Below are 24389 nucleotides of genomic sequence, written 5' to 3' on the forward strand. Positions count from 1 at the left end.
AAAGCTGTGAGGACAGGGCGTGAGTCGTGCTTGGGTAGATCAGATGGTAGAGCACTTGCCTGCAAAAGGCAAAGGTCCCAAGTTTCGAGTCTCGGTCCAGCACACAGTTTTAATCTGCCAGGAAGTTTCATTTCACATGACCATTGCCTCTTTTTAGGAACCATCATGGGACCAACAACTACTTAAAAAAAAAAAAAAAAAAAAAAAAAAAAAAAAAATATGTTAATGTTTCTCCATTTCCACCTTCATGTCCGAAAAATGACATTTCTTGGTTTGTTGACAGAAGTAACTGAAGCAATGGTGACGACTTGAAATATTAAGCAATATAGGGGCAACTATGCTGGAAAAGAAAGCATTTAAAGTGGACTGTCGCATGACAAACTGTCTACAGGTGCTAAGTACTCCAGGTTTACAGAGTGATTTAAATTAACCTCAATAAGCATCACAGTTTTTCTACTATACTTCTTTCATTTCATTTGTCTGCACCAGAATTTTGAGTAGATGCAACTTGTGTTCTAAACATTGAAAAAATTTCACAATTCAGCTGCTGATACTTTGGAATTCAGCCCTGAATGAACATCTTTTACTGGAACAGAAATTATCCTTAGCCCCCCTCCCAGGAAAAAATTATCTATGCCCTCTGTTCATTTCCCCATTTCAGTCCAATGTTGCACAATCCTCTCTCAGAAACTCCTAACAACTTCTGATTTCATCATGCTAATTAGATTCCATGTCTTTAACTTCCTACCATTTTGTAATTTCTTAAGCTTCAGTTTGCAGCTATTAAACATAAATTATGGTCAGAGTAGAAATCCTTGGGGGACAGAAGAAATATTGAATTTAATTGATGAAAGGAGAAAATATAAAAGTATGGTAAATGAAGCAGGCAACAAGGAAAACAAACGTCTCAAATATGATATCGACAGGAAGTGCAAAATGGCTAAGCAGAGATGGCTAGAGGACAAATGTAAGGATGTAGAGGCTTATCTCACTAGGTGTAACATAGATACTACCTACAGGAAAATTAAAGAGACCTTTGGAGAAAAAAGAACCACTTGCATGAATATCAGATGGAAACCCAGTTCTAAGCAAAGAAGGGAAAGCAGAAGGTGGAAGGAGTATACAGAGGGTCTGTACAAGGGTGATGCACTTCCAGGCAATATTATGGAAATGGAAGAGGAGGTAGATGAAGATGAAATGGGAGATATGATACTGCGAGAAGAGTTTGATAGAGCACTGAAAGACCTAAATTGAAACAAGGCCCCGGGAGTAGACAACATTCCATTAGAACTACTGACAACCCTGGGAGAGCCACTCCTGACAAAACTCTACCATCTGGTGAGAAAAATGTATGAGACAGGTGAATACCCTCAGACTTCAAGAAGAATATAATTCCAATCCCAAATAAAGCAGGTGTTGACAGATGTGAAAATTACTAAACTGTCAGTTTAATAAGTCACGGCTGCAAAATACTAACGCTAATTCTTTACGGACAAATGGAAAAACTGGTGGAAGCTGACCTTGGGGAAGATCAGTTTGGATTCCGTATAAATGTTCGAACACATGAGGCAATACTGACCCTACAACTTATCTTAGAAGTTAAATTAAGAAAAGGCAAACCTACATTTCTAGACTTAGAGAAAGCTTTTGACAATGTTGACTGGAATACTCTCTTTCAAATTCTGAAGGTGGCAGGGGTACAGTACAGGGAGTGAAAGGCTATTTACAATATGTACAGAAACCAAATGGCAGTTACAAGAGTCAAGGGGCTTGAAAGGGAAGCAGAGGTTGGGAAGGAAGTGAGACAGGGTTGTAGCCTCTCCCCGATGCTATTCAATCTGTATATTGAGCAAGCAGTAAAGGAAACGGAAGAAAAGTTCGGAGTAGGTATTAAAATCCATGGAGAAGAAATGAAACCTTTGAGGTTCGCCGATGACATTGTAATTCTGTCGGAGACAGCAAAGTACTTCGAAGAGCAGTTGAACGGAATGGACAGTGTCTTGAAAGGAGGGTATAAGATGAACATCAACAAAAGCAAAATGAGGATAATGGAATGTAGTCGAATTAAGTCAGGTGATGCTGAGGGAATTTGATTAGGAAATGAGACACTTAAAATAGTAAAGGAGTTTTGCTATTTGGGGAGCAAAATAACTGATAATGGTTGAAGTACAGAGGATATGAAATGTAGTAGACTGGCAATGGCAAGGAAATCATTTCTAAAGAAGAGAAGTTTGTTAACATCGAGTATTGAATTAAGTGTCAGAAAGTCATTTCTGAAAGTGTTTGTGTGGAGTGTAGCCATGTATGGAAGTGAAACATGGGTGACAAATAGTTTATACAAGAAGAGAATAGAAGCTTTCGAAATATGGTGTTACAGAAGAATGCTGAAGATTAGATGGGTAGATCCCATAACTAATGAGGAGGTATTGAATAGAATTGCGGAGAAGAGGAATCTGTGGCACAATTTGAGTAGAAGAAGGGATCGGTTGGTAGGACATGTTCTGAGGCATCAAGGGATCACCAGTTCAGGATTGGACGGCAGTGTGAAGGGTAAAAATCATAGAGGGAGACCATGAGATGAATACACTAAGCAGATTCAGAAGGATGTAGGCTTCAGTACATACTGGGAGATGAAGCAGCTTGCACAGGATAGAATAGCATGGAGAGCTGCATCAAATCAGTCTCAGGACTGAAGACCAAAAAACAACAACAACATGGTCAGAGTCCACATCTGCTCCTGGAAATCCCTTGTAGTATAATAAAGTCTGATTCTTAAGCCTATGTCTTCTCATTATATAATCAGTCTGAAACCCTTCAGTATTGCCAGGTCTCGTCCAGATATGTAATCTTCTTTCATGATTCTTAAACCAGGTGTTGTCGCCTCATCAGCAGAGCTAGTAGCCATGTGAGGTGAGCTTGTACTACTGTGGTGGGTGTTGGTTTTGTGTCTATCTTGGCAACAATAATGCATTCACTATCCTGTTCATTGTATTTTATTTTTCATTATTAGGCCTACTTACACATTATCTGTTCTGTGTTGATAACCATGACCTGAACTGTCCAGAAGGCCTGTTCTTGCTGCCACCCCACTTCACTAATTTCCACTATATCTAACTTCAACCCATCCACTTTCCTTTCTACATTTTCTAATGTGCCTACCTGATTAAGGGTACAGACATCCAACATTCTCGTCCATAGAATGTGTGTTGTTTTACATGTTGACGGCATTCCCCTGAGTTTATGCCATACAGTAGAGCTGCGTGCAGAAGAGGCGAGGGGGGAGGGGGGTGATAATGACTAAAGTTTCCGCTTGCTTTCAGATTACTGCAATATCAGAACAGAAAGACCATGTTGGCTAATGTTACAAGGCCAGATTAGTCAATGATCCACATCTACTGAAAAGGCCTCTGTCACTCTTCAGGATTAATTCCGCAAATACTCCTCAGTTGTGGATGCCATCTGTATCATTGAGGCAAGCAAGATGCTCCACCTCTCCAAGGTCCATGGTTTAGTTAGTCTTAAAATCTAATAAAATAAATTGCTGTTACAGGAATTTAATCAGTTTAGTCTATTAGTGAGAATTTCGGGAAATAATTTATGTTGACTCGTATATTGTGGATTCTTGGTTGCAACTTACGTATTTACATCAGAATTAGTCATTCAGTTATTGTTGTCCTATCCAGAACTGTTCAGAAGAAATTAAATTAACAGAATTGCAGTTACCACGTACTGCACATTTCCCATATTGTACATTAAACAGTCAACTTACATTTTATATCAGACTGAAACAACATAGGTATCAGCTGTTCAAAGTTATGACCACCAGATTGTGTGCTTATTGATGAACTGTCTTTCTGCAGTCCAGCACCATCACCTTAAATTCTACTGTGCAAACAATTCTTTGCCTAGAACCTTGGCCAGCTTTCTGTAACTTGAACAACCTAATTCCTCATAACTTTGTATCCACAGTGGTAAATTTCTTGGAATTAAGATTATGCGTGCAGCAAAGCTGCTTTGTCTACATTCATTTGGCTTTCCAGTTACTACATTCGTGTGCACCATCCACTAGTTGCACATATGCTAGTTCCTGCAATGAACAATGCTGCATAGTGCACACTATAAATTGTAAATAGTGGTAATCTCCATAATGGACAAATCACAGGCAGCTCAATATTGTTTTTTGAGGTGGAAAGCAATTATTTGTTATGAAACAAGCTGTTACAAACATTTGCCTGACCCACATTTAAGTCATCATATGGCCTAAAATATTCATTTTTTTATCACTTTTTTTTATAGCAAAATAATCAGTTTCATTCTCTGTGATCTGTGTAATTTTGATACTAATCGTTAGGGACATTCGGTATGAATGCTAGGACTGTCTTAACCCTTTCGCCACAGTGAACTTCTACAGAAGTTGGGAGCAAATGTGTCGCTCAGCTGGTGGACTGCTGCAGCATTAGAGTGTGGCCCTTGCTGCCCAACCGGTAGCAGTTCTGCCTCGCGTCATATTTCTCTGCTTCACTACACTTGACTTGTGTTGAAGTTTGACCTATGCACCATCTAGCGGCTTTGTTCAACCTGCTCAACTGCTCATTTGCCACCTTGTTTCTAATCTGAAGCAACATGTTATTAACCACAGTTAGTTTCTACTAGAAGTGATATATCAGATAAGTGATATACAGTGGACAAAGCTGTTTCTCTCTCATACTACGTAGTGACTCTGAAGATGAAAGCAAATCGTCGTACGAATCTGATGACGAACATGAAACACCTATTGTAACTGCTTCTACATCAGGTTCACGTGCTACTCCACCTCCATTGACGTCCCCAGACTTGGATTTGTGCACAGACATGACACACAATATCAAAAACATTTGTGATTTGTATAAATATTTTCTCGAATAAACATATAAAATAATGTCCAATAATTGCGACAAAACTAAGAGTGTGAAAGCAAGAGAGAGTAGTGCCGCAGGGAGCATGAAAAATGTGCTGTACTGCAGGCACAGCCAGTGGAACTGGTGCTCGACATCACTCACATCACCAGTGTGAAAGGATTAATTGGGAAATGATTATCAACACACAGAATACAAAGTAGTTCACAAGTTGCGCCTTAAATAAACAGTACCAGAATTATTGTTGAAGTATCTGATCTTGTTCAAGATTCACTGTCTTTCTGTTATTTTTTGGTAGGTGTTGCAATTTGAGCTTTTTATTTTGTGCTCTTGCTTGTCAGTTTCATTATCATGGATATACATTTGCTTGATGACTTTCATTTTGTTACAACAATTTTTCAGATATGGCTGAAGTCTTGCGAGAATTCCAGTGTAAGATATGCCTCAAACTCCTTGGGTCTCGTGCAGCCTTACAGAGACATATGAAAGAAGTCCATCACAAAGATATTGTTGGAGCGTGCACGTGTGATCGTTGTGGCAAGATGTTCCAAAATAAGTCTAATCTCAAGATACATATGTTGACACATTCTGGTGTTAAACCATTTAGGTTTGTTGTGTATTCATAATTTAGTAATTAAAGTATGTTGAAGCCTAGTAAATTGTTCTAAAATTAACTATTTGTTGTCAAATGACTATGAACTGCATATTGTATAAAAATATTTAAATGTACTTTTATTAACATCCCAAAAACATTTCTGCTATATTGCACAGTTTCAGTTCGTAGTACAGTTTATCAGACCTCAATACAAATATTCTGTTTATCACTACAAGTAAGAGTAAGTCAAAATTATTGCTTAAAATTCTTTTGAATAAAATTCCAGCACCAGTTGCACTTTTGCTGACATTTTATTTAAAACCAATACTGCAGTTGTGGAACAAGCATCAAGTTGCCCTATATGCTTGACAAGAGCTAAAAATTCCCGTTAATATCATTTATAATCAGTTGTATATAAATGCACTATGATACAAGGCATTGCATAAACTGAATTTTCTTTCATTAATGTTTTAATAGCGAATTAACATAGTTTGTTTCTGTGGCACAAGCATAATTTGCCTTTGATATCTGCCGTTTGCTACCACTATGAAAATTGTTCTTTGTTTTCTCACTAATACATATAAGATGGAGAGAGATCATAAATAGTGAGAACTGATGATTGTCCATGGCATTGTGTGGGTAACACGTAGTGTCTACCATGGGATGACTTGTTTGGTATCGAGGTAATTTTATTTATGGACTACTCTGTACAGTTGTGAGTAAAATCCAGTGAACAATGTTAGGTAATTGAATTGTAACTCCAAATTCTACAGTTTAAGCTACTAGCCTAGAGAATGTTTATAATTCTGACATGAAATAAGTTACCCTAGTGAAACTGCTCTTTACAGAAAATTCTGGAAGAAGCCACCATAGAGCTCAATGAAAGATTTATGTCAGCTACATTGTCACAAAATTCTAAGAAGGATGTCATGCCAGATTTGTTTTTGCCACCTTGTACTATTTTTGAATAATATTACCAATCTTTTAACTATAATTATAATGAAACATGAGTTTTCCATTCTACGCCATTTGTTGCAAATACCGATAAAAGTAAAAGGTGTACGCCACGAAACGTTTTGGAGAGAACAAAGAATACTACTGCTGGTTATGAACTGTCGTTGCTCTTGACAAGCGCGTAAAAAGCAAATTGCACTGTGCATGTGTGTCCACTTCTAAAATTCTTTTAACAAGTGGAAATTTGTTATTGTTAGGCATTATTTACTCAGTCAGTTTGTTCAAAGGTAAAAGTAAGCCATCATCCCTGTACTTCGGAGATCCCTTCCCCCTCTAACTCCCCCTCACCCATTTTTATAAAAGTTTTTGACAACCGGTAGTTCAGCTTGTCTTGAAATATACCTCCTTACAGAACATATGTTCCTAGGTGACCTGATAGTGTAAATGACCTCTATTTACAGTTCTTCAATAAAACTGAAATTTCATCCTAGTCTGTAGATGCCTTTCTCTGCAGCTATTAAGCAGGTTCAGAAAATCTAACCACTAAAAATATTGGTAACAAGAACTAACTAAAATTGTCTTTGACCTGAGTGTTGATTAGAGAATGAGAGCCAGTTATAGGGGGACCCACTGCTTTAACATGAGCTCCAAACCTTGGCGCTACTTGTCATTTTTCCCATATTCAAATAATTGTCAGAGGTGAAAGAGCCAATAAGTGACAGAGAAAGATTATAATACCAAATTAGTATTGAACCGTAAACTTTTAGATTTGTAGCCAAACGTTTGGCATCTCTGTCTTCAATGCAGAGGGACCTGGATTCGATTCCTAGAACCTTCTTAGATTTTGTTTTCTGAGGTAGGGATCTCTGGTAGGGGGATCACTCACCCCTTGTGAGGCCACATAAGGAGCTGCTTGACTAAATGAGCAGCACCAGCAGGTTCATAAATTGGCAGTAACAGCTGGAGGGATTGATAACATGCTGATCACATGTACCGTGATCATAGATAGCTCCTCGTACAACCTTGTAGGCAGCAATCGACTTGTTTGATCTGGCCTGAGGCCTAGACTTTGTGTGGTGCTTACCTTATCTGTAGATCTGTAGTCTGACACTAGACTTGTTTAATCACCAAGCCACACACTAACAAGATATACAGGGTGATTCAGCGAAGCTGTTCACATCAAAAATTCTTTTTGTACATTAACTGTACCATGGTGTTTGTAATCTACATTTATATATTCTTTAACTCGTTCCATATCTGATCATGACACCTTCCTGTAAGGATCTGAAGAAAATGTATAAAATAAAATTTTAAAATTATTTCTTTAACCCTTTAAGGTATGGTAATTCTGTTTTCACCCAGACTGATTGTGAGAAAGTGTTCATGAAGTGACACACAGTTTCTTTTCATGGCTATGTTAATAGCAGAAATATTAGTATCAGCATTGCTCTATGAAATGAAGCTGTTGTAATTAATGTTGTCAGTATCATAATTCTAAAAGACACAACTATAACGGCATTTCAATCTCCAAAATCCAGTTGTTTGTTTTCGAGAAATTATAATATTTGTAACTTAGGATTTACATGTTGTGGTGTGCGTACTGTAAGACCTTCAGTACACACATCATCAGATTATTTGACTTGTCACTCTAAAGAAGTAGGCGAGTGTCTGCAATATGTCTAGTGGTCTTATTGTGGCGTGTTTGTCTTCTGCCGTTAGGTCAGTCGATAGAAATGCCACTTGCACGCTTAGAGTAGCAGATTGACGGTGACCAATTTTAAACAGAACTTCATTAATTTTCATACACATTTATTAAAATAATAACAGGTATAAAAATTACTTAACTTGGTTCTGGATGCTATTTACAATTGACAATCTGAAGTTCCTTTGGTATTGGTATGTTAATCTTATTCTCACATATATCTCTGATACTTGACAAAAGTGCCTATACATTTATCTTCGTGGCTATGTACAGGAATATGGTAATCTTATTAGGCGCAGACTGAAACTTGACTATAGACTGGTACAGACAAATGTACAACTCGTACAGACTGTTGCAAACAAATGCAGATTGGTACAGATCGGTGCAGACAAATGCAGACTGACTAATTGGAGGTCTGTACACCCGTTATAATACCTTGCGCGTTCATGTATCACTGTGTGTGTGTGATCCGCAAGGAGAAAAGGTTCTACGTTAGCAGCAATCTCATTGGCTGCGTTACATATTAATATGCAGATCGGCGGAAGCAGAATTTGGTCCGTCTCTATGGCAGCGCCATCTCGTAGTGCGGAGACGGGCGAGCGCTGTGCCTGCACTGTTGTGCCTAGCGGGGCACGCTCTAGTGGGAAAGTTGTGTACATGCTGACTAAGCGGAACTATGTACACAACACATGTTTTGAACATTAAACTGATTGCTGTCTTATTAGGAAGTTACTGATTTCATATAAACTAACAAAATGTGTAATGTCAGCTGAGAAGGAAATCAGATCGCAGGCAAAGTAAAGGCACTTCAGCTATCAAAATTTTAGCAGTATATTGTCTAAACATTCCTGAATTTACTGCCTTGCTAAAAGGCTCTCAGAACTGAGAGCTGAATGAAACCTGTGGTAACATCCACCAAAATATTTAATGAGATGTGGGATGTACATCAGAAAGACAGGTTAGATCCTATAGGGGGCAGTGTGTTCGTTGTAATCAACAAAATCATTGTGTTAGTTGAGGCTGAAATCAAATCCAATTATAAAGTTATCTGGATATGAGTGACTGGTCTAGATGAACATGAGTTAACCCAATTTCTGATGACCTCGATGTCAGTGGGACCTTAAACCCTAATCTTCCTTTCTCCCTCCCTCCCATTTAAACATTGGATGTTTTGACCAGCCACTCTGTTCTGCTGTAGCAGTCATAAAATCATTCAAAGAACGTCCACTCTCAGTAGTACAGAAATACTTCAATCTTTCATTTTAGCTGGAGACAACATTAATGTATAGAATATACCCTGGGATGTTTATGGGTTTGATGCAAGTGATGGTGGGCGTGGACATGGACGTGAAGTAGTTGCTCACGTTTTCATGGAACATCTTCACAGTTAGTATGACAACCTATGTGAAATGGAATTATTTTATATCTTATCAACTGTGTCAGTGTGAAGAAGGAATTAGTGATCATGATGTTATCATAGCGATGAAGATTACTTAAGTAATTAAATCCATTAATAAGGTTAGGAGTGTGTTTATGCTGGAAAGAGCAGATAAGCAATTGTTAACACCTTACTTAGAAGTGAGTGGACATCATTAAGTTCCAATATAATGGATCTATAGTAATTATGGGCAAAGCTTAAACTGATTGTAGATCATATTCTAGAGAAGTATGTGCCAAGAAAGAGGATTAAGGACTGAAAAGACCCACCATAGTTTAATAATGAAATTCAGGAAATGCTGAGGAAGCAGAGACTGTTCCCCTGTTGGTTCAAAAAAGAATGCACAGATGTCAACATGCGAAAGTTGGTAGACTAATATACCAAGATTGATGTGGTCTTGCACCACTGTACCTTTTGTTCAAGAAATCATTCATGCAGCAGGATTGTACGGACGTACCGTTGTTTGGCTATGGCACAGACTCTATTATGGAGGACATAATAATAGACAACCCTGGTATTGAGAAGCAACTGAACAATTTGGAAACAAGTAAGTCACCCAGTCTGGATGGAATCCAAATTGGGTATTACAGAGAGTATAGTATTCCTTCCCTTTCCTATAAAAGTTAAGTGTTGATGGAGTTATATGTATTTAAATATTAATGTCTCTTGCAAATTCTATATATGCTTCACCAATCTTAAGAACATAGGACTAATTTTATTGAGATGAAGTGAAAAATGGCTTGAAATTAGGTGGACTGGCTGCACTGTCATCATGTGTGCCAGAATATTGACATGGAGTGATCTGTTGCAATTGATGAAATAATGTTTTCAGTCGTATTCAGGCTTTTAGCAAACGGCTCAGTCGCCTTCCACTTCCATGCCATATATTCCTGAAACTGCTACAGGTTAGGTGAAATCAGAAAATTATTGGATTCAGCCTCACCCTGAATTTCCAGACAAGTCTTGAAAGTATTGACTCCATATTATTAAATTACATCCACAATGTTTCACAATAGTAATAATGGCATCTTTTATTCCATGCATTGTGACCATTCCAGCAGCTAAAATGTAAATTAACAAAAATATCCCAATAATAACTATTTCTTTAACATTATGCTGACAACAAAAGAATGTAGCAAGACACACAATGCATATAGATTGCCTAATACAGTTAGTGCTGAATCATCATTGTCTTTGGCCAGAAGTTTGACACTTCACTACATGGATATAGAGAGTTGAATGTTAGTTTTCAATCTCATAGAAAAGGTCATATTACAGGAGTTCTCTATGAGCTTATAGCGAATATCTCACCCAGCACAAAGTCCCAAGAATTAGAAAAAAAGTGGACATAATATGTGTGTATAAGAAGGGTAAAAGAATTACCCCATAGAATTATAGACCAATATCCTTAATATCATTATGCTGCAGAATTCTTGAACATATCCTGAGATAATATAATAAATTTCCTCGAGATGGAAAAGCACCTGTCCATGATGTAGAAAGCACCACTCTTTCAAAACTCAGGTTGCCTTTTTTTATGCATGACATCCTGCTAACCATTGATGAAGGGCAGTAGGCGGATTCCGTATTCCTATATTTCCGGAAATCATTTGACGTGGTGCCGTACTGCAGACTCTTAACTATGGTCCAAGCATATAGAATAGTTTTCCAGATATGTGAGTGGCTTGAAGACTTCTTAAGCATTAGAACCCAATATGTTGTTCTCAAAGGCGAATGTTCACCAGAGACCTGGTTTTCTCCAGGTGTGCCCTAGGTAAATGTGGTAGGACTGCTCTTATCCATGATCTGATGCACAGAGCAAGCAGCTGTCTGCAACTGTTTGCTGATGACACTATAGTAGATGGGAATGTATCATTTTTGAGTGACTGTAGGAGGTTAGAGGATGACTTAGGCAGAATTTCTGTTTGGTGTGATGAATGGCAGCTTGCTCTAAATGTAAGTTAATCCAGATGAGTAAGGAAAAATAACCCTGTACTGCTACATACAGTATTAGTGACATGTTGCTTGGCAACATCACTAATGTTAAGTATGTAGGCATAACGTTGCAGAATGATAGGATGCGGAATGAACACAAGGAATGTTAGTCGTGAAGGCAAATAATCAACTTCAGTTTAGTGGGACAATTTTGAGAAAGTTTAGCTCATTTACTAGGAATACCATATATAGTACACTTGTCTGACCGACTGTTGAGTACTAATCGAGTATTTGGGATCCCCACCAGGTGACATTAAAAGAAGACGAGGAAGCAATTTAAAAGCTAGATTTGTTATATATGTATTTGATCAACACAAAAGTATGAGGGTCGCTCAATAAGTAACGCCCCCCTCCCCCCTTTTTTTTTATGCCATTGATATACATAGACAAATGTCCTCCTTGGTGCTTCACATTTGATGTTTGTTCTGTGCGCTGGTCAAATGTCGAACTGTTCTGGCAGATGTCAGAGCCGTAGTGAAGTGCCAAAATGGCATCTACATACGATTCACTAGGAGCAGTGTGCTGTTATTGAATTATTATGTGCAGAAAAAGAAACTGTGGTGAACATCCATAAATGTTTGTGTGCAGCATATAGCAATGCTGCAGTTGATAGGAGTACAGTTGGGCAATGTGTAAAGAAAGTTACAGCTTCAGGAAATGCAGAAACAGAGCTCCATGATCAGCCATGCTCGGGACATCCTGTCACAGCCAGTGCTCCAGACATGCTAAATCATGTGGATTATTTGTGCCGACTGGCACACCACAACTCAACAATTGGCTCTACATCTGTCAGTCAGCATTGGAAGTGTGTCTGCAATGATCGAGACTGTCGGATATTTGAAGAGGTGCTCACGATGGGTTCCACAAATACCCACAGTGGACCACAAGATTAAAAGAAAGGCCAATCCTTCTGAATGGTTGGAGCATTTCACGATTGTTATGCGGGACAAAAGCTGGTGCATCACTTTGTGCCACAAACAAAAAGGCAGTCTATGGAATGGCATAGTCCTCATTTACCACAAAAGAAGAAATTCAAGACAACCCCCTCTGCCGGAAGTCATGGTGACAGTGTTCTGAGATTGTGATGGTGTCATTCGCGTGGATGTGATGCCAAAAGGGTCAACCATCAATTCAGAGGCAAACGTGAAGACTCTGAATGAACTCAAGAATCCAGCAGAAATCATGCTCCAACAGGATAATGCACGTCCACACACAAGTCTGAGAACCCAGGAACACATCACCAAATTGGGTTGGACATCATTGCCTCATCCACTCTACAGTTCAGACCTGGCACCCTCGGAACTGCATCTCTTTGGACCACTTAAAGATTCTCTATGGGGAACACATTCTGAAGATGACGAGTGTGTCAGTCATGCAGTGAAAACATGGCTACGCCTGTGCTTTCACCAGCAAGGAATACATGCTCTTCCACATTGCTTGCATACAGCCATAGACCATGATGGAGACTATGTAGAAAAATAGGACATGGACAAGACATGTTGATGGGTGTCGTCACCAAATTCTGGCTCTTAACAATAAATATGTTCCGAGGAAAAAAAGGTGGGGCATTACTTATTGAATGACCCTCTTATTATTAAGATGCTCTGTGGACTCAAGTGTGAATCCCTGGAGGGAAGATAACACTGTTTTCATGAAACACTGTTGAGAAAATTCAGACAACAGGCATTTGTAGGTGGCTAGACAATAGCTATTTGCAGCTAAGCAGACATTAGGCATTTGCAGCTAACTAGACAACAGGCATCTGCAGCTGACTGCAGAATAATTCTACTGCCACCAATGCACATGTTGCACAAGAACCATGAAGGTGAGATAACAGAAATTAAGACTCACATGGAGGTATATAGACTTGTTTTTCTCTCACTACATTTACAAGTGGAATAGGAATAGAAATAGACATAGAAATGGAGTATTGCATTGCAATGATAATTATACAAAAGGGTAGGATAGGAAAGTTAGCTTTCATTCCCTGTGTCATTCACCTGTGTCGAATGCTGGTTAGTTTGTAAAACTAAATGCATTCCACAAACTAAGTGAAACTAGATGTACTACTTCCTTACAAAGAACACAGAAGTAAAATTAAGCTGTACGAACAAAGGTAATCCAACAGACGATGTCAAAGACGAATGACTGTTCTCAGTGTGTGCTAGAAATTCTTATTGGAATGGAACTGGAATAGTATGCAGATTGTAAGGAGAAAGCATGCAGTGAGCAGAGTGTGAAACAATGTTCTGGCAGTTGTTGTACACAATCCACATGTTTCATCCAGAGAAACTGCAAGTGCCTCTAGAGTAAATCAGCCCTGTGTTGTTTACATTCTGTGCAAAGAGAGCTTCCATAAATATCGTGTCTAACTTCACCAGCTTATTGATCAATGGGACTGCAGAGAACACATGGAATTCTGTTGCTTGTTTCTGATGCATCATCAGGACTATGGGTTCTTTCTTCAAAGAAATCTCTTTAGCCATGAAGCGACCTTTACAAATTATCAAAAGCTGAATATAAGAAATATGCATTATTGGGTTGCTGAGAATCTGCTCTGGCTGAGGTGGGTTGCTCATCAGAGACAAAAGGTTGTTAATGTTTGCTGTTGGGTTATTGGAGACTACATGATTGATCCTTGCTTCATTGAAGGAACCATAACCCTCTAGCTGGTGCACTTGTGTATAAAGTGTGCCAACCAAAAATAAAGTTGTTTTGCACCGTTTGCCTTGGTAACGTAAAGACAACTATTCTTTACAAGTGTACAAAGTACACCGTGCATGTTCATTTTACAAAAAATGGCATGCCTGCTCAAGGGTTAAGGGTTCAAAGATACAGACAATTTCTTACCAAAGTGCTACTGGCTCTCCTAGAGGAAATACCACTTTAAATATGTAGATGTGCTAACATCAAGATTGGTGCCCTTCTCATTACTCACTTGTGGCAAGGACAACACTCGCCCATTTCTTTCCTGGTCGCTGAGTAGGATGTGAAGACATTATCAATTTTCCTATGTGTCCACCTGATTTGTTACCACTGGATCTTTTTTCTGTTGGATAAACTCTAAAGATGAAGTCCGTGTAAAAGTTCCACTGGCCTAAGAGGATTTAAAACAACAAATTGTTGTAGCATGCGGAATGATATTGAAGAAATCTCTCCAGTCTTCCCAGAAGTCCTTGCATCAGCAACTGCAGACGTATACTGCAGTAGAAGGAATTTCAAAGACATGATGTCATAAATTGAATATTAAGGAAGTATTTATGGCCACATTAATTGTGATTTCCTTTTTTTTTTACTTTTACAGATGTAATTTTGCACTGTAAATGTGTATTTTGGCATTAAACGTGGGTGATTTCATCTCTGATCTTACAGGTCATGTCAACTCGTGGTCATGAATTTCTCCAGAAAAAATATGTATTAGACCTGGCAGATGTTTTGCATTAAAGCTTCCTCTTCATTGTGTTGAAATTTGCTTAATACCCACACACTCATTGGCTTACAAATTTAAGACAAAAATATGAAATTTAAGTTAATTTTTCCACTTAATTTCCTTTTTCCCTCCTCCCCCTCTAATTTGGAAAGTCGCAGAACACTATCTTTTCTGTCACATTACCAGATGCTACTGATGTAATTATAAACAGTATCTTCTCTGCCCTAGGTATATGTATTATGTAAATATTTATTACTAAAAATGTAAAAGTATTGCATTTTTACAAGTTTTTATGAATTATTTATTTGAAAACCCCCATCTGAAAACTTTTGAGAATCATGCAAAATATTGTTTCGTTAATATGTCAGTAGTAAGTGCAAACACTGTGGGCAGTATTTACTGTGTAAAGTGTTAAAATTTTTTTAAAAATACTGCATATTTCGCCTCACTGAATTTCTAGTGTAAATTATGCATGTTGGCGACACTGTTTCCAGCACTCTTCTGTTTACAACGAAGTTAAACAATTCTGCATCGAGTTTTGTGTTTGGTTTGAACTTTTTGTTAGATGCAATGTCAGTGAGGAAATACAGTGGTGAAAGAGTGAGGTGTGTGGACTAAGAAAAAAGACAAAAGATGATGATGTTTAAGAAAAGTGAAAAACACTTTAGTTTTTGGAAATCTGTCAGAGATGTTACAAAAATATCTTGGTCCTCAAATAATGGTATTAGCATCACATCCATTGTGCAAATTTAGAGACAACCCACTTGAACGATCACCATCTCCCAAATGCGAAACTGAAGAAGACACTGGAAATGTTTATATTCCTAGGTGTGAAGGTGTTGATGCATTGAATGTTGGCATTTTTCTTGTAGCGCCTACTGTATTCTCCCTTAAATGTCCAGGAAAGGTAAGAAGCACAAGAAGAAAACAGTATGTAAAAAGAAAAGTGGATGAAATTGAAACAAGTTTCACACAAGCAACATCTTCAAAACTTTGTGAAGAGCATAATGTGGATGCACTTGATGCAGAACCTGAAGATAGTGACATGTGCATGAAAAATGAAGTGTGGTTTCAAAACCTAAATATTAGTATCTCATCAGCCACCTATACTGAAAAGGTACAGTTACTGACACTGATACTCTAAGCAGCAGACAGAGAAATACCTACCCACTTCCTCACATTATTTGACTTCAAAATCTTGTAAAATAAAGAATGAGAAAGGTATCTGGGGATGCCGAGATTCTTACTGTGGGCATCTGTTGCAAGATGATATGCTTACTGTTGCTCTGGAATGTTGTCTAATTGATGACAAAGATTGCAGCAGGCAAAGTCCTAACCTGGCTGAAGTTATCTTTGTCAGTGAAAGATAAATAGATATAGAACAAGATCAATAACAGAAGCATATCACCTAATGAAAAAGGAGAACCTGAATTTAAAAAGTGCTCTCACAAAATTCTACTCTTTATGACCAGAATGGGTAAAATACCAGCCAGTGAAGGAAGTATGTACTTGTATTTACTGCACTAATTTGAAACTTTCTTGTTTCTCCATAAGCAGTGTCACAGGAAAGAAGTACACAGTGATGGTCTTGATGCTTTTGTGTATATGTCAAAAGCTGCTTGCGGCTTGTTGCAGGAGTGTGCAATTTGTCCTGGTGCTTGAAGTGATGACTGTTGCAGCTTTACACCTTCAGGATACTGACAGTGGCATAACCTGTGCATTGTGAGAGGAAGAAAAGTTGGTGAAGAAGACAGTAGAGTCAGAGAAGTTCGTTACAGAGGTTAGGCATTCGGTCATGAAAGGAACAGCTCCATCATATCTGGAGGATTCAGAGACAAGCCACAGCAGAAGTGAAATTAGTCACATCCTAGAGTACTGACACATAAGTTCTTCATTTCAACTTTGCTGAGAACTGGTCTGTTGCTTTGCAGAACGAAATTCAAAGTTACCACTGGCACACATCACAGTTATCACTATTCATGTGTTGCTCATTTCCTTGGAACATCACACTGTTTTGCTGTTGTCAGTGATGATCCCATTTATGATAATGCACACACATGATACACTGTCAGCATGATAACTGATGACATAACATCTAGAGGCCATGCATTTGCTAAAGATGTGTATGTGACTGTGCAGCATCTCATTTTCAAAACTGCTTTCTGATATATGAGCTTGGTCAACACTGTAATACAAGAATTAAGACAAAAAAATGGTATTTTCAGCAACAGGTCATGGAAACAGTGCATTTGATGGGATAGGAGGTATTTGTAAACATCTTGCAACAAGATATAATCTCCAGCATGAAGCTGTTGATGCTATAAGAGATACTAGTGGATTTGTACAAACCATATCAACATTAGTAACAAACATGAAACTCTTAATTCTAAATGAAAATACATTAAGGGAATTCCATATAAAAAAGAGAGAAGAGTAGTCCGTGATAAAGCCTGTGGTAGGAATTCAGTCAAGTCACTACTGGGTTGCATCCCAGAGTGACATATACAGTGCGAGAATGGTTCTCCATGAAATGCACCCTGTTACTCTGTGTGAAATGCAAAGACAACAGTATACATTAGAAGACTTTTTAGTGAGCCACGTCATTTCTTGTGTATGGAGATCAGTGAAGGGTGGGACAGATAATAAGTGTCTCTCATGAGCTGCAAGATATAACCATCTCCATTATGACCCCTCATGGTCCTGCTAATGCTTTCAGATGGCCATCATCAAAAGATCAGTTTGCAGTTCCCATTTCCCAAGTACTGCTCTTACTGGATCACCCTTGTCTGTGTGCAAATTCAGCTTGGCTAGACAAGTTCAGTGAGAAGAGATAAAAAACAAAAACAAATGACCTCTTTTCAACAATGCAGTGTTGATCGTTACATTGCAGGCAATTTTAATTCATGGGAAGTCATTAAGAAGTAAAATTATTACAGAAGACGATAATAATTAATGAATAATATCATAAAATGAAAAATGAGTATAAATATTCTGTATCCAATTTTTGTTTTAAAATGCTTTCAACAATATTATGAATTGTTTTCCCACTAACTTATAATGTTGTACAGTAATTATTTTGATTCAGAAATACCAGTTTTGCATGACATTTACTTAAAAAATCAGTGTAAATATTTAAGTGTTGTTGATTTTTAAACATTGAGAGTAGAGCTGGGTCTGCCTAAAAAATTTCTCACATTTTGTGCAGACAAGTATTGCCCAGAACGAGATTTTCACTCTGCAGTGGAGTGTGCACCGATTTGAAACTTCCTGGCAGATTAAAACTGTGTGCCGGACAGAGACTTTAACTCGGGACATTTGCCTTTCATGCGCAAGTGCTCTAACATCTGAGCTACCCAAGCATGACACGTCCTCAAAGCTTCAACCCTGCCAGTCCTTCATCTCCTACCTTCCACACTTCACAGCTCTTTTGCGAACCTTGCAGCACTAGGACTCCTGGAAGGTAGCACTCCTGTCTTCCAGGAGTGCTAGTTCTGCAAGTTTTACAAAAGAGCTTCTGTGAAGTTTGGAAGGTAGGGGGAACGAGGTACTGGCAGAATTGAAGCTGTGAGGGCGGGTTTTGAGTCGTGCTTGGGTAGCTCAGATGGTAGAGCACTTGCCCGTGAAAGGCAAAGGTCCCGAGATCGAGTCTCGGTCTGGCACACAGTTTTAATCTGCCAGGAAGTATCAAGTATTGCCCACTCTAATTGTACATTCCCTAAATACGATGACCAATTAAAGTACTATGAAATATTTAGAATAGGGGTTTTGGAGAAAATAATTTCTAAATTACCAGGAAATTCCAGATTCTTTCACCTCTTTGTACAAATATTTTGACAGTTTGAGAATTTTATGCATTAATGACCGACAGTTAGCAGTCCTTCCACTTTATCATTTATTAAGACAGTTAACATCTTGTGACTCTTCATATTTTCAAAACATAGTTTTTTGATTCACAAAATGTTACAATTAAATAAAAAAGAAAGAAAGAAAGAAAGAAAAGAAACACAACACTCATAAGTATATATCTATTAATCATGTCTCATGGTATTGGGAACAAAGTATTTATTGAAAATAAATTCAGATCTGTCTCACTTTTGGTTTCTTTATTACAATTTTTCAATTTTCCCTTTCGGTATGACATTTTCACAAATACTCTCATTTAGAGAGGTCTGTAGCATTTTAACATATAATCAGGAAATATTGTAGTTTTGGAGAGGTATCTTATGGAACATATATTTTTTTCAGCAAACTTTGAAATAGTAATGTGACACATTCACTCTTTGCCTGTGTTATTTGGGATTAAATCGCCCCTCGGTCTTTATACCCCAGTTCCCTGTTTTACAAATCATTCAGTTTTTGGTGTGCACATTTCTTTCAAGGCTATTGCAGAAACAAGAGTAGAACTGTTACCATAATAGGATAAGACAGCAATCACTCTCGCATTCAAAACAGATAAATCCTTTAGAATAAATTATGTAATTTCTCTGAAATTACTAATTAGATTTAAGAGAGTGAAATGAAATGCTGTTGAATTTCTTTGTTTTAGATATATGATACTAGCAGCAGAAGTTGCTGTAATAACGTTTGAAAGAGCACTGTTTATAACAAAGTCTCTCAAGTAATATAGCTATGAGAACATTAAGATATCAGTTAATGAGCACTTTCTCACAATTCATCTGGGTGGAAACAGAATTACAGTATCTTAAACAGTAAAGAAATATCTGAGGTGAACAGCTTAGCTGAATCAACCTTTATCATCAGTTCCATAGAACTCATTGTGGCCTGCTGGTTTAATGGCAAATGGAGATCTTAAACAACAGCCTTATACATTATTGTGCCAATCTCTAATGCAGATTTCTTGAATTCTGCTATTAAGTCAAGAGATACAGGTATCCCCTTGCTCTCTTTGGTGGGCACGACAAACAAGAAGTGGTAATTGGGTAACCTAACTACATAATAGAATACTGTTATGTGCTCATATGGGATTTTAGGTTAGAAAAAAAACCTTCCATTGACCCATTGAGGTGCATATCATATTAGGAGAAAGGGGTGGATCGGTTAAAGTCAATACAGAGGGGAACTTTGCTCTTGCAGAGAAGAAATTTAAAATGTTTATAAGAATACATAGTAAAGTCCCAGCATTAGTCTCTCTCATTAATGGTAATAATTATCCAATTAGCAACAGGAATAGAATGCTTGTTATAACTAGAAATGAATAGCAGTAAAATTGAAAATTAAGGGTAGTCCGTATATCAGTGCTGTCAGAATATTTTTCAGTATCAAGAGCTTGATAATAAATTTAAGTTATTACTCATGTTGAATATGAATGATTTAGTTGAAGGTAAACATCAAAGATGAGTCAAATATGGTAACAACATGCTTTTAAGGATCCCCATCTCAGAATTCACCTTGGTAGAATACTCCCAGGTAATCTTGATTGTGTTATGGCAATACTGGTAGATTTCAACTTGCTCAACTGTAGATTGGGAAATACATGAGATTAGAATAGTTTGAAGGGATATGGATATATTTGAGTTTTCTAGACATCTCATGTGACTATAGCAGTCACAGAACCAATCCATTAGGCTACTATCTGACACCTCAGGATGACTGACAGACAGACAGATATGAACTTCTCGACTCAGGTAAAATAGAGAAGGGAACCTGTGACTAGCCTTTTATTGTGTCAGTCACCACAGGTGTCAGGAGGAGTCTTAATGGACAGAAAATAATTTTGCTTGTCTATTGTGACAAAGGAATAGATAGGAGATTACCTGAGCAGTCAACATGAAACAACATCCCTGGAGCTGAAAATGTGGGATATCAATGAATGAATTTCAATGCTATACGAGGTGTGATCAAAAAATACAGTGAATAATTTTATTAGAAACAAAGTAGTAGGCTTACATGGAATTTCATTTAATCTCGTTCAAAGTATGGTTCTCAGCTAGAAATGCACTTAACCCCAATGTTGAATCCATGACTGGAAGCATTTCTAGAAAACTTGGTTTGGAACGGCATTCAGCTGCTCTGTTATGGTCCCATCAATGTTGGGAATGGTGTCAAATCGTTTTCCTTGAAGTACATTTTTAAATTTTGGGAAGAGCCAGAAGTTGCTTGGTGTTAAATCTGGTGAGTAAGGTGGATGCTGATGGACGGGAACACTTTTTCTGGCCAAAAACTCACAAATCAAAAGAGAGGTTGACACGATGCGTTGTTGTTGGGAAGAAGGTAGCCATTGGCCTATTTTTCTGGTCTCTTTCTTCTTACTTTGTTCTGTAAATGTTGCATCTGTCCTTTTAAAATTCTGTGTTTACAGTTGTTCCCCTTGGAACAAACTCTGATCACACTATGCCCTCAAATTTTGCACTCGTTCATCTCATTTGCAAATTGTCTGTTAAATTGCTTTGCGAGGATCCATAAGACAGAAGTTCTTCAGTAAGCTTTGAATAGTTATTCGCCTGTCTGAGGGAACAATTTTTACCACCTTTTGCCCATTTTCTTCTGTTTTTAATGTTAATGGACATCCTGAATGTTGCTCGTCTTCTACTGATTCACTTCTGTTTTTAAACTGCTCTTACCACTAGTAAACAGTTGGAGCATTATCAAGATACATCACTTTCAATATGTTGTGTGTTTCTGTGGCACTTTTTGCAACTTGAAACAACTTAATGTTCACATTTTATTCAAAATCCATGATGCACAACAGACACAGTGAACACCATCTCACTCTAGCCTCTCTGAATGCTGAGTGCCAAGTCAAAATGTGTTCCAACTCGATGCTATCTGTTGATCAGACTACCACACAAACTACATCAAATGGTTGTAGAATCAGCAGTTAGTGCCAAAAAATAATTCACCATATTTTTTGACTACTCCTTGTTTGTTAATGATGTGATGGATAATGTTGATGATCAGTGAAGATGTTCAAATCAGCAAGCACTGTAGAATATCGATCTTTGGTGGAGGAATTGGCAGTTGACCACCATCTACATCTAACTGTACTCTAAGAAATAGTTATGGATTGAAATAATAAGTTTCAAACTCACTCAAAAATATGATAAAAATGATTTACTTTTTACTAATGGAATGTGAATTGAGACCATTTGTTGCAATGAATCTGCCTGCACTACAACTAGGGTCCCATATGAAATTTTATAAGAAAGGACATTCAGGTAGGCTCTTGGACACCTCAAGAAATGGTCCAGCATATAAAATAACTAGGGCACTCAGTCTAATATAGAAAGAAAATTATATCTGCAAAGATAACATTTTGGTTCATAAATGTTTGAATCTACAAAGAGTTCTTTTCATGGGGCAACTGTACATGTATGTTTTCACAAAATGAAGAAAAACACAACAGTTGTTGAATCAGTAATATTTTGTTGTTTACAGTCCGTTTCAGAATAATGTAATTCCATTGTCTGGACAACTGTAACAATGGAAACAATATGTTACAATTATGGACAAGCAGTCATCAAAAAAATTATTCACAATTGTAACATATGCCAGAAAATGCAATTATATTTTTCCAAAATTGGTTGAAAACAATAAAATATTATTGATTCAAAAACTGTTGCAGTTTTCTTCATTTTGTGTTCCTCTAATTAATGAAATTAAAGATGAGCTCTTCAAAACACATTGTGGTTTGTTTTCCTGGTTATCAAGAACCTTTATGTAGATTGCAACTTCACCACAGTTCTAGCAACAATAATGTGAAATTAATCTCCAGTCAACATCAGTTTCTTGTTACCTAACCAGCAGAGAGTGAACACACAACCTTAGATTTTAATATGAGTCATCTGGTCAAAAGAGGTTCATTCACACGCTGTTGCATCAAGCCTTTATAGAAGCATGGATTATTCATGAAACATCTTAATTAGCAATGACAGATAGTGCAATAATTAAATAAATAAATACAGGACATACCAAGAGGATTGGTCAACATTCAGACATATGACAGAAACAATGATTTAAGGCCAAAAAAGTCTACTAGACATAGGCTCTAAAACATGTACCTTAAGAGCCTAGAGTATTTCTTCATCTTCAATATTCTGAAATGAATCTCTTCTGATGTAACCTCTTTGCTTTTTGTATTTTGAGAGGTTGTAGTTTGGATCAAAACAAGAAAAGAATGTCCTGTAAACACCTTAAGAGCTATGAGCAGTTGTTCATCTTAGCTACTGTAAAACACATCTCTCCTAATGAACAATTGATCATAGCTCTTAAGGTATGCCTTTTACAGCCCATGTTTACTAGACATTTTTTTCTTCTTCTTTCTTTGAAAAATATGGGAAGCAAAGATGTTACAGTAGAAGAGATTTGTTTCACAGTATTGAAGATGAAGAAATGCTCATATGCACTTCAGAGGCCATGTTTACTAGCCTTTTTTGCTTCAAATTATTGTTCCTGTCATACCCCTAACACTGACCATTCCTCCTGGGACACCCTGTATATACATAGTGATCATTAAACAGAAAACATTAAAAAAAGACCCTACAGGATAATAATATTGGCTACAAACAGATGGGTTATCGTTGGCTGTTTAAGTTTATTAAAATAATTATACACAAGTTTGAATCCAAACGGTGGCCTTACACAGATTGTTAATACATCACAGTTGAATGGAAATACCACTGGACGATGCATTTGTAGTGCAAACAGAGCATTTCACAGTCAGTAGCAAGTGCAAACAAATGCCCTACCAGAGAAAAAAAATATCTGTATGGTAATCATAAAGGTCAACAGTTGCACCCTAGTCTTTAATCATTAACAAATTTTACTGCAGTTAAAATTATTGTCACTGATAACTGGCCTGTGACACTTTAAGTTCACCATCATTTGCAGTTGCATAATTATTCTAAGTCCTGAATTGGTGGACATAGAAATATTCATAAATCCGAACTACCACAGTTAAACTGAAAGTGGCTCTGTGGCCACACAAAACCTTTCAAACACCTTACTACTTCAACCACATACCCACAAAAGACCCCCAGCTCTGGCTTGCAAGCCTGTTTAAAACCTTAGTCATATGTCCAACACTGTACTCAGCCTAATCTCTCTCAACCTGACCATCATGAAATCAGATATATTACAATATTTGCACAATTTTAAGTATTTACCTTAAGCACTCTTTAAATTGGCTTTGTTTTACAATATTCTCTCTGAACTTGGCATTAACAATCAGATTTATTTATTTTCTTTGCTGTATCTGGAGCTGCAACTGACACTAGTCAGTACAATGTCTCTACACACATCGATCTTACAATCCTACAGCATTCAAAGAACCAAATTATATATTAGTAGGACAGCAGGATGGGAGTCTCATTATAGTAATAAATCAGTAGTCTACTTGTGGAGACTGAGCGAGGTGGTGCAGT

General features: G+C 37.5%; 1 protein-coding gene across 3 annotated transcripts in view; it reads left to right on the forward strand.

Annotated features, from left to right (window-relative positions):
• LOC126353941 (uncharacterized) overlaps nucleotides 1-24389 on the forward strand; it is a 155561-nt gene that overhangs the window by 99231 nt on the left and 31941 nt on the right. For all 3 annotated transcript variants that reach the window (XM_050003219.1, XM_050003220.1, XM_050003222.1), the window contains one exon: nucleotides 5298-5502. In XM_050003219.1, coding sequence (XP_049859176.1) covers nucleotides 5298-5502 — 205 coding nt within the window. The remainder of the gene's footprint in view (nucleotides 1-5297; nucleotides 5503-24389) is intronic.

Source organism: Schistocerca gregaria, chromosome 3 (assembly GCF_023897955.1).
Source record: "Schistocerca gregaria isolate iqSchGreg1 chromosome 3, iqSchGreg1.2, whole genome shotgun sequence".
Classification (NCBI taxonomy): Eukaryota; Metazoa; Arthropoda; class Insecta; order Orthoptera; family Acrididae; genus Schistocerca; species Schistocerca gregaria.